We start from the raw sequence: 11,935 nt of genomic DNA, 5'->3' as shown, positions 1-11,935 counted from the left end.
TGAGGGGGAAAATAAACACCGAGGGGACACGCGTGTCACTTGGAAATTACTGAGAATTCCTCCACCTGGGGCTCAACACAACTTCCAAGCCAGAAACAGAATGTCGGGGCCACACGGCACATCCAGGCTGGCCCCCAAGGCCTCGAGGTCGCTTACCTTCCAGCGGTTCCCACATTCGTTACACACAACAAACGTCGTCATTGGCTCATCTGAACTGCGGGTTTGCACCTGTGTGAGTGAAACACGGGAGAAGCCTCAGCCACGTTGCTGATTTCCAAAACTGCCAAGTCACCGTCTTTCTTCACCCATCCACATATCCCCTTACCCATCCCCTAACCCTAACCCTTGATCATTTTTCCGCCATTCAGTTGCGAAGGTTCATGTTTAAAGTATTTTATCAACACCTCCAACTGACTCACATTCTGAGGCAAACCTTTGAGAATTGGATCATCATCATCATCAATTTTAAATGTGGAATACATACTTAGCGCTCCCTTCTTCTATGTTCCCCACAACCACAACCCTGTGAGGTGGGTTGGGCTGGCCCAAGGGCACCCAGCCGGCTTTCAGGCCTAAGGCGGGACTAGAACTCTCCTGCCATGCCTGATTGGCTCTTGGGCTGAGAGGGAGGGACCGGCCCAAGGGCACCCAGCCGACTTTCAGGCTTCAGGCGGGACTAGAACTCACAGTCACCTGGTTTCTAGCCCAGCATCTTAGTCACAACATTAAACTGTCTGTCTCTGTGGAATGTGAGCAACTCCTCTGCACAAGCTCCACAGATGCTATCAGGAACTGTGTGATAGTGGAAGCAAAGTTGTGTAGTCCACACTTGGCAGTATTTCACAACTTGACAGACATCCTCAATAATGACCTGACTAGGCATTAGTCAGCTAATAAGCCAGCTGTTTAATGAATTGTCCTAAGGTCACATGAAAGTAGAATTCATGACACAGATTTTGTCCAACGGTTCACAGTCGCCCTAAATTCTCCAACAGAACACTGGTCTCCATTTGCACAAAGGGCAGATTTAACAATTGCACTATTTTATATTGTCAGACATGGAAGAAAAACGGCTTTAGGAGTTAAGTTAGCACCACTTGCGGTTAGTGCTGAAATAATCCTATTTCTACGACAACCTTCTTTTTTTTCCGTAAGGCGAAATGGACAAGACTGCTCTACTGCCTGTTACACAAGTCTATCAGGAAGCTGATCCTAAAATGCAGGATCCTGTCAGCAGCTCCCTGGAGAAGCTGAAGAGGCTGTGGGTTTTGTGGAAAGAGAAATAGGATGTTCAGAGTCTTGACGAATGAACTGGCTGGTCTTCTAATTACCCTGTGGAAGTCCCAAATCTCACCTGAGTGTAGGTGCAGTTCTTTTTCTTGCACTTCCCACAGGTGAAAAGGTCTGTCTGGGTCCCTCCTGTTTTGGCCATTTGATGCTCCCGGATGGCCTCCTTGGTCATGGCTTTCCGGATCTCTTTCAGCTCATTGCTGGCCATTTCCTTTCCAAAAAAGAACGCAAGGGCTCACTTCACTAAAAGACGCACAAACTTGGGAGATACATTTGAAGCAAGGGCAATTCGGATATCCAACTACCTCAACGACAGCGAGCAGGACGGATGATCTCAGCCATTATGGATCTGAACGACTGCTGAGATCATCAGAAAGCAGAGACTGACAGTCACACCTTGCAGTCCTTTCACCCTTTCTATGGAGGTTTTGATATTGGTTTAACGTATGGTGTTCGATCATATTTTAACTAGTCTTACTTTTTGTCAGTGCAGATGTGATCACATGAGAAAGGGTGCAGGTAGATTGAATAAATAAATGGAGCACCTAATCTAATGCTTCTGCTGAATCAAACCATGGAGCCTATTGAACCCAGCCCCTTGATTCACAGAGTTTCCAACCAAGATTGTCAGGAAGGCAGAAGCCCGCCCTCTCTACTATTTTTCTGTCACTCGGGATCATCCTGCATCTTTCATCCCTAGATCCTTTTTCTAATCTGCCTTTACTAATCATCTCAAAGAGCCCATCATGGCTTGTCGCATTTCCAAGGCTCACAATTCCTTGTCCTCCCTGTCCGCACCAAGGAACGGCCCTTCTCTTTTCTGAGAAGGAGGAGCAGTGGCAAAACATGGGACATGTAAACTGCACACTGACTGCTAAGCTTAGTCATTTCAGCAACAGACATCAAAGGACTGATCAAAACTGCTTACTCAAAAAGTTAATAGTGTTCCAAAAGAATAGAAAGAAAGGAAACTCCCCAAAATAAGAAAGAAACCCAAGCATCTCTCGTCCTGCCTATTACCATCATGTTCCCCAGCATCCCCACAACTAACAGGAAGGCGGGGGGAAGTGAAACTCCCAGCAGAATAAGGCCCCCTCCATACGTTTTATCCTTCTTTGAATATCCTCCAAACTGTTCTGCTGCAGGTTAAACATGACAATATGTAAATGCAAAGGCCTTTTTAAAAAGAAAGTTGGCATTTCTGCCCTAGATGGTTGTGCTCCCCAATGGAAACCACTGACGACTGTAGTAGCGTGGCTACTTGAATGGATCCAATCTGGATTTTTTTAGGCTGCCCAGAACGCTTACCTCTGAGGTCATCACTGCAATTTGCTCTGGAGTGATCACTCCACACAACACATTCTTTCGGAGGTCAGGATTCTTGGAGTCCCGTAGATTGGAGAGGCGGCTCCTGACTCGGTTTTTGTACTTCAAGTCTGTGTTCTTCACGTCTTGGTATATAAGTTCAGATGCCATTAAGGACCACAGACAGAGATTTTTCTTTAGCATAGCTCCAGCCAGGAACCTATCAGCACGTCAGTCTTAGAGATGTCTAAGTGTCTACAGACTAGGAGAAGTTCTCAAACCTTCAGGATGGAAACAGACGTTTTACCAAGTGCCACCATGAATGAAGAAAACGTCAGGGAGCAGCTCTGGAGATTCCACCTTCTTAACAAGACCTTTGGAGGCAGCAGGAAATATAGTCCGTATGTCTGAGGAACTGAGTAATGCCTCTAACTAAGAATACTTCTATTCATACCTAGAATATGAACAATATACTGACGTCAGCCTTCAGGGCTGGCATCAATGAAGCAGCAATGAATTTTCGGGCTGGATGGCATAATCTAGTTTTCTTTTGTCCTGATGTTTCAGAGATCAGCTTGCCAGGTTCAAATACAAGAGCCCGTCAGCCCAGTTCAGCTGCCTGCCAGATGTTGAGAGGGTCGCTACAAATCAGAAAACTCTGCCTCTAAAGATGCCAGCCGCAGCTGCTGGCAAAACTTGAGGGCAAAAGACAATTAGAACACGGCCGTTCAGCCCAAAACCTCATCACTTCTAGAATATGAACTCTGAAGGCTTCACTCCACTACGGTCTCCAGACAAATGATCACAGGTAACCAGCAACCTCTGGGATGCGGTGGCGCTGCGGGTTAAACCGCTGAGCTGCTGAGCTTGCCGATCAGAAGGTCGGCGGTTCGAATCTGCATGACGGGGTGAGCTCCCGTTGCTAGTCCCAGCTCCTGCCAACCTAGCAGTCCGAAAACACGCAAATGTGAGTCGATTAATAGGCACCGCTTCGGCGGGCAGGCAACGGCGTTCCGTTTAGTCATGCTGGCCACATGACCACGGAAGTGTCTATGGACAAACGCTGGCTCTTCGGCTTTGAAGCGGAGATGAGCACCGCCCCCTAGAGTCGGACACGACTGGACTTAATGTCAAGGGAAACCTTTACCTTTACTTTAACCAGCAACCTGATTGAGGCCATGCAGTTTATGCCATCTTGTATTTTTGTTTTGTGTTTGCTCACAATACTGATGACTTCCAGGGCTGCTGCTTTTCCGCAATTTTGTTGAAAAGTTAAGAGTTCCATCCTAAAGAATTCTCAGACTTTTCAAAAATATCACATTGCTCAGGTTCCCAGGAGAAAACAGCAAACTGCTTTAATAGCATCAATCTGGAAAGGGCCTTAAAAATAAGGATTAGGAGATTCCATTTGAAGTTAACGGCTGTTCAGAATCCCCCCCTTTTTTTTTGAGGTGATACCCTCAGAAGTTTGGGATTCAACTTTCAGGGCCTTTAACCCAGCTAATGAGGGTTAAGGTTGAAAGGGCCTGCAGGCCAAAACATCTGGACAGAATCAAGCTACTTATTTTTTTTGTTGGTTTCCTGACACCACAGTGAAAGGATATAGTCTTCAATCTGGGCAGCCAGTTGCTCACAGTCAGCACCGATGGCCATATAGTCATCTGTAAGAAAAAAGGATAAGTGAACTGATAGGACTTTTCAAGAGTACGTGTTATACTTACATTTCCAAAATGACCAACTGTCTTCAGAGTGTAAAATCTTTTTTCCCCAGAATTTAGCAAAACACCAGTCAAGTTAGCTGCACATAACCTAAGCCAGACACACTGAGGCCATTTTATTGAAAATTTGTTACATTTGTTATATGAGTTAGCACTGTGGCACAGCTGCTAGAAAGTCAAGTGCAGTTTTAACCTACATCAACAGAAGTCTAAATCATGAGGGTGTAGAGGGAGGCATGTCTTTGAATGAGTCTTGACTCCTGGCAATCGCATGGACAAGTCTTTGCAGGGTGAGATTTTTCAGAACTGGTTTGCCCTGGCTTCCTTCTTCCTAGGGCTCAGAGAGAGTGACTGGCCCAAGGTCACCCAGCTGGCTTTGTGCCTAAGGAAGGACCAGAACTCACAGCCTCCTGGTTTCCAGCACCTTTAACCACTACACCAAACTGGCTCTCAAGAAAAGCTTTCAAGTTCATCTTGACTCCCGGCGACTGCCTGGACTAGTCCCTACAGTTTTCTTGGCAACAATTTCGGAAGTGGTTTGCCCTTGCCTGCTTCCTATGGCTGAGAGAACGGGACTAGCCCAAAGTCATCCAGCTGGTTACATTCAGTTCCATGCCTTAGGTAGGACTAGAACTCACAGCCTCCTGGTTTCCAGCCTGGTGCTTTTAACCACCACACCAAACTAGCTCTCATGAGAAGTAATAGATTCACTAAATTCTGCATTGGTCAGAGCTAGTTCTGGACACCGTAATTTAATAAAGATTCACAGAAACTTGAAAGATGCAGAGAAAGGTAAAGAGGAGGTTGGAAACTAAATCATACAAGGAAAAATTGAGGAAACGAGGTATCTTCAGCATTGAGAAAAAGGAACATAACTGCATTTTTCAAGTCCCTGAACAAACGTCACAGAAGAGACATGTTCATTAACTTTCCTGAAATTGTCCTTCTTAGGAGCTTAAAGTCCATTTTAATCTACCATAGTTGCTGTTTATTTGTTTAGTCGCTTCCGACTCTTCGTGACTTCATGGACCAGCCCACGCCAGAGCTGCCTGTCGGTCGTCAACACCCCCAGATCCCCCAGGGACAAGTCCGTCACCTCTAGAATATCATCCATCCACCTTGCCCTTGGTTGGCCCCTCTTCCTTTTGCCTTCCACTCTCCCTAGCATCAGCATCTTCTCCAGGGTGTCCTGTCTTCTCATTATGTGGCCAAAGTATTTCAGTTTTGCCTTTAATATCAGACCCTCAAGTGAGCAGTCTGGCTTTATTTCCTGGAGGATGGACTGGTTTGATCTTCTGGCAGTCCAAGGCACTCTCAGGATTTTCCTCCAACACCACAGTTCAAAAGCATCGATCTTCCTTCTCTCAGCCTTCCTTATGGTCCAGCTCTCGCAGCCATATGCTACTACGGGGAACACCATTGCTTTGACTATGCGGGCCTTTGTTGTCAGTGTGATGTCTCTGCTCTTGACTATTTTATCGAGATTGGTCATTGCTCTTCTCCCAAGGATTAAGCGTCTTCTGATTTCCTGACTGCAGTCAGCATCCGCAGTAATCTTCGCACCTAGAAATACAAAGTCTTTCACTGCTTCTACATTTTCTCCCTCTATTTGCCAGTTATCAATCAAGCTGGTTGCCATAATCTTGGTTTTTTTGAGGTTTAGCTGCAAGCCAGCTTTTGCACTTTCTTCTTTCACCTTCATCATAAGGCTCCTCAGTTCCTCTTCACTTTCAGCCATCAAAGTGGTATAATCTGCATATCTGAGATTGTTAATGTTTCTTCCAGCAATTTTAACTCCAGCCTTGTATTCCTCAAGCCCAGCTTGTCACATGATGTGTTCTGCGTACAAGTTGAATAGGTAGGGTGAGAGTATACAGCCCTGCTGTACTCCTTTCCCAATCTTAAACCAGTCCGTTGTTCCGTGGTCTGTTCTTACTGTTGCTACTTGGTCGTTATACAGATTCTTCAGGAGGCAGACAAGATGACTTGGTATCCCCATACCACTAAGAACTTGCCACAATTTGTTATGGTCCACACAGTCAAAGGCTTTAGAATAGTCAATAAAACAGAAATAGATGTTCTTCTGAAACTCCCTGGCCTTTTCCATTATCCAGCGGATATTGGCAATTTGATCCCTAGTTCCTCTGCCTTTTCTAAACCCAGCTTGTACATCTGGCAATTCTCGCTCCATGAATTGCTGAAGTCTACCTTGCAGGATCTTGAGCATTACCTTACTGGCATGTGAAATGAGTGCCACTGTTCGATAGTTTGAACATTCTTTAGTGTTTCCCTTTTTTGGTATGCGGATATAAGTTGATTTTTTCCAATCTGATGGCCATTCTTGTGTTTTCCAAATTTGCTGGCATATAGCATGCATTACCTTGACAGCATCATCTTGCAAGATTTTGAACAGTTCAGCTGGGATGCCGTCGTCTCCTGTTGCCTTGTTATTAGCAATGCTTCTTAAGGCCCACTCAACCTCACTCTTCAGGATGTCTGGCTCTAGCTCACTGACCACACCGTCAAAGCTATCCCCGATATTGTTATCCTTCCTATACAGGTCTTCTGTATATTCTTGCCACCTTTTCTTGATCTCTTCTTCTTCTGTTAGGTCCTTGCCATCTTTGTTTTTGATCATACCCATTTTGGCCTGGAATTTACCTCCAATGTTTCTAATTTTCTGGAAGAGGTCTCTTGTCCTTCCTCTTCTATTGTCTTCTTCCACTTCCACGCATTGCTTGTTTAAAAATAATTCCTTATCTCTTCTGGCTAACCTCTGGAATTTTGCATTTAATTGGGCATATCTCCCCCTATCACTGTTGCCTTTTGCTTTCCTTCTTTCTTGGGCTACTTCTAGTGTCTCAGCAAACAGCCATTTTGCCTTCTTGGTTTGCTCTTTCTTTGGGATGTATTTTGTTGCCGCCTCCTGAACAATGTTGCGAACTTCTGTCCAGAAGTCTTCCGCGACCCTATCTACTAAGTCCAGCCCCATAAATCTATTCTTCACCTCCACTGCATATTCCTTAGGGATATTAGTGAGCTCATATCTAGCTGATCTGTGGGTCTTCCCTAATCTCTTTAGTCTGATCCTAAATTGTGCAATAAGAAGCTCGTGATCTGAATTACAGTCAGCTCCAGGTCTTGTTTTTACCGACTGTATAGCTGTCCGCCACCTTTGGCTGCAAAGGATGTAGTCAATCTGATTTCGGTGTTGTCCATCTGGTGAAGTCCATGTATAAAGCCATCTCTTAGGTTGTTGGAAGAGAGTGTTTGTTATGCAGAGTGAGTTGTCTTGGCAAAATTCTATCAGCCTATGTCCTGCTTCATTTTGTTCTCCCAGGCCATGCTTACCTGTAATTCCAGGTGTCATTTGACTGCCCACCTTAGCATTCCAGTCTCCCGTGATGAAAATAACATCTCTTTTAGGCGTGTTGTCCAGTAGGTGCTGCAGATCCTCGTAGAACTGCTCTACTTCAGCTTCTTCAGCATCTGTGGTTGGGGCGTATATTTGGATCACTGTGATGTTAGATGGCTTGCCCTGAATTCGAATTGAGATCGTTCTATCGTTTTTTGGATTGTATCCAAGCACTGCTCTACCCACTTTACTATTAATTATGAAGGCTACTCCATGTCTTCTGTGGTCCTCTTGTCCACAGTAGTAGATCTGGTGGTCATTTGATGTGAAGTGGCCCATTCCAGTCCATTTCAGTTCACTGACGCCCAAAATGTCTATCTTTAATCTTGACATCTCACCAATAACCACATCCAATTTGCCCTGGCTCATAGATCTTACATTCCAGGTTCCAATGGTGTGTTGATCCTTAGAACATCGGATTCGCCGTTCACCACCGGCACCGTCGGCCGCTAGCCGTCCTTTCGGCTTTGAGCTAGCTGCGTCATCACGTCCGGGGCTAGTTGAACTCATCCTCCATTCCTCCCCAGTAGCATTTTGACCATCTTCCGACCTGGGGGTCTCATCTTCCGATGGTATACCGACGTATCTCTGGTTGTACTGATCCATTTAGTTTTCAGGGCAAGAATACTGGGGTGGGTTGCCATTACCTTCCCCAGGGATCGCATTTAGTCTGACCTCTCTGTCATGACCTTCCCGTCTTGGGTGGCCCTTCACGGTTTAGCTCATGGCGTCACTGAGGTGCTCAAGCTCCAGCACCACGACAAGGTAACGATCCTTTGCTGATAGTATAATAGCCAATTTTGGTTGATCTGAAAGAGCTAAGCAGGGGCAGACCTGGTTAGGACTTAGATGGGAGGCCACCAGACTATCCCAGGTTTGTAGGCTAGACTGGGAAGGTAAAAAAAAAACCTGTAGGAAAGCAACAGCATAGAAAACCAGTTCTATACTGCTGCCAAAATTTTTCATGCAAATGCTGATGTACTCACCAGAGATAGATCTCAATTGAAGGGAATCTTTATGTTTTACCATCAAGAACGATATTTTGCTTCCAAGAGTCAATCAGGAACTTTTGAGGGAGTGCATGGCATAACCAAATCACTTTTTAAACACTATCTAAACAAATGCCAATAACTGCATCTTAAGTAGCAAATTCTATGATTTAATTGTGAAATTCATTCATTCGATTTTGATGCCGCCAGACTCTGGGTGGCTCCCAGAAGAAAGAACAGCATAAGAACAAGTAAATAAGAATACAATAAAATTAATCCAAAAAAGAATTTCAAAATAGTTACAAAATGGAAATCCAGACAACAGTGGGGATCTTCCATCCACCCTACACCAAGGCCTGGAAGAGTAGCCAGGGTTCAAGGTCTTCCGAAATGTCATCAGGGTGGGAAGCATCTGGATCTCATAAGGTGATGAACTAAGGCTATTCCCCATCTCTCAGCTTAGGAGCATACCATGAGCTGCACAGACAATACACTCTTGCTTATCTAAATCCAACCCTAGTAATTAAGTAGTAAAACAGGAATATTCCCTGCTTCATAATGGAGTTTATGCTGAGAGATATGGATATCCATATGCTCACAGAGATCCAAAAATCTAGCTGAGTGGGGATTTGAATCCATCTATCAGCTGAATCTTACGAGCATCTAGCACAGCAGGGTCATGGCAAACACAAAAACATGTCTCTTTACAGACCCCTTTGCTTAATGGAAGGACCAAAGAGCATACATTTCCTGTGCTTTTATAATAGCATTAAGGGAAGTATGCAAGACCTGAGGCTACACACACTCACTTGTATATTTCCAACCTGGTGATTTCTCTCTCTCCCCCCCTCTAATCAGCCCCAGTTCAAGTTCAGTCACGCTCGTCAGCAAAATAAAACTTCATTACAATCAAAGGAGATTAAAGGAATCAGAACGAAAAGAAGCTTACTGTGTTTGAGCAGGAACCTGTGGCTTTCCATACTCAGACCCTTTTGTCCTCAGTGGGATCCAAGTCTGGTGGGAAAACCCTTTTTCTCGGCACATTCATGGGGGTGGAACAGAAATCACTGTCCACAGAGAGTGAAAACTCACCTGACTCTCTTAAGCAGGATTTCCTGGTTTGGTTTTTAAAAGGCCACGCAAAATCTGATGACTCTCATGAGCAGTGAGACCAACAAGGTAAATATGTTTAGCATAACGCGGTCCTAAATAAAGATAGCTCTCTGATATTACACTCAACTGCTTTTTTCCCATTTGCCTCTGACTTCCATGACTTGAAGAGCAGAGTAAATACTTCCACACAGACCTACGGTTCCGTGAAGAGAACTCTGTCATTTGGTATTTTAAGCATAGGGTACGCATACGTGTATATGCACACACATATACTGCAGATCTTCCGTACCACTGGCTGTCTCTGTGCTGTGGGGTGAGTTATACCAAACAAAAGAAGACAAAATTTGTCCAGGCAGGGCTACTACAGTAAAGTGCTTTATACCAAGTTGGCCAACGGGGCCATCTGACTGAGTGGCGTTTCATCGGTTTTAGCTAAAGACAACAGCCAAGAAAGCATTTTCCTGGCACCTGCTCTGCAAGATCAAATTTGCACGACCAAGATCCCTGGAATCTCTTGTCACTGAACTACAAATCCCCCTCAGGGATTCCCAACTGCAAAGCAGTGTATTCACACAGACTTCAGTACAAACTGTTAGGATGCAAACAGTTAACTAATTATATGCCCTGAATCTAGCAGGAAACAAGATGAACATAACATAACAAATAGTTGTGTTTGGGGTGTTTGGTGTGTGTGTGTGTGTGTGTGTGTGTGTATTATTACTAAGAAAAATATTTACGGAAGGAAAAAAAGGGGGAAGCGCCCCATGCTCATTTTCCTGTTACTTACTGTCCGTCTGGAGAGCAGAAGTCAACATTTCTCGGCATTTGCTTCGCACTGTGTCACACGTGATGGGCGCGGGTGGGAAAGAAGTGATTTTGGGAGTAGTGGGACTTTTTACAGGCTCCTGTCTTTTGATGGAGCTAAAAGAGAAAACAAGCCTGTCAGAATTTTCAGGTCCATACAGTAGAAGTAAACTCACAAAGATTAGTGCAGCTGTCCTAGAGGTATAATACTGTATTCCTGGAAGATTTGAAGCCCCCGTCCTATTTTATCTTGAATATAATTCTTTCTTTCAAAGTCTTTGGAAAATATAATAATCATAATAATCTCTAAGCCTTTCTTACCATGTGCCCCAGATCCATGGATTACATGATTATGCTCGCTAAAGGATTTTGGATGTATTAAAGAAAACAGTTGGGGAAGTTCAACTAACAAGACTGTGAAAGTATAATTGGGGAACACTAAGAATTTGGACAATTAAGCACTGTGACGTCCATTTCTTTGATAAATTGGCAAAAATAGAGGAACAAAAATCTTAAGAGTTAAAAAAAACTGCAGTGCCTTTTTGGCTACGATCCCCTCTCCCTCTTAGTTTGCAATACTAATGTGTTTTGCCAATGTATGTGCTTGGTCCTGACTTGAGTGTTCTGGGGGAAAGAGTCCCATCCTAAGATTTAATCAGCAGATTCCTTATCATCAAACTTCATGGCTTAAAGGCCAGCTTTAATTCAGATCAGGAGCATCCTTTTTTCTGGATCAGACTAAAAGTCCAGCTAAGCCAGCATCCTGTTTTCACAATGGTCAACAATGTATTTCTGGGAAGCCTTCAAGCAGGACAAGAAGGCTACTGCTGTTGATCCTCCCACATGTGACCTTGAACCTGGAAACCAAACAGACAAAAGATCTCCCTAAAGCATTTCTCTAATCCTTCGTTAAGTCTTTTCTTCCAATAGTCATTTTATGACAGCAAATTCCACAAATTATACTCTGTATAAAGAACTGGTTTCTTTTATCTGGCCTGATCTAAATGGAGGACATTTCATGGCTTCATGCTGCTATCTTAGATATAAACTTTACTTTGTAAATCCATGTGACTTTTTAGAAGAACAGCATTCTGAGCAAACAAAACAAGAAAAAACGTGGCTCATGTAATCAGTGGATGCAACAAAATTCTTCAGATAGACCATAAGCAACGTCATTGGACCCACAGTAATTACTGGACCAATATCTGGACTATATGTACAGATTACTCTCTTATGAAAAAATATTATGAAAAACATGGAAGGGGAGAGAAAGATCAGTGGTACGTTGGGTTGAACTTGGC

The 11,935-nt window shown here is 44.1% G+C and overlaps 1 protein-coding gene across 1 annotated transcript in view; it reads right to left on the bottom strand.

Moving 5' to 3' along the window:
- TCEA2 (transcription elongation factor A2) overlaps positions 1 to 11,935 on the bottom strand; it is a 28,125-nt gene that overhangs the window by 4,021 nt on the left and 12,169 nt on the right. Inside the window, exons 5-9 of the mRNA XM_063296918.1 lie at positions 10,618 to 10,751; positions 4,200 to 4,256; positions 2,599 to 2,753; positions 1,355 to 1,501; positions 157 to 228 (exon numbers count right to left, since the gene is read on the bottom strand). Of these exons, the coding sequence (XP_063152988.1) occupies positions 157 to 228; positions 1,355 to 1,501; positions 2,599 to 2,753; positions 4,200 to 4,256; positions 10,618 to 10,751 (565 nt within the window). The remainder of the gene's footprint in view (positions 1 to 156; positions 229 to 1,354; positions 1,502 to 2,598; positions 2,754 to 4,199; positions 4,257 to 10,617; positions 10,752 to 11,935) is intronic.

This window comes from Candoia aspera, chromosome 3 (assembly GCF_035149785.1).
Source record: "Candoia aspera isolate rCanAsp1 chromosome 3, rCanAsp1.hap2, whole genome shotgun sequence".
NCBI lineage: Eukaryota > Metazoa > Chordata > Lepidosauria > Squamata > Boidae > Candoia > Candoia aspera.
This window is presented reverse-complemented; position numbering and strand designations above follow the sequence as displayed.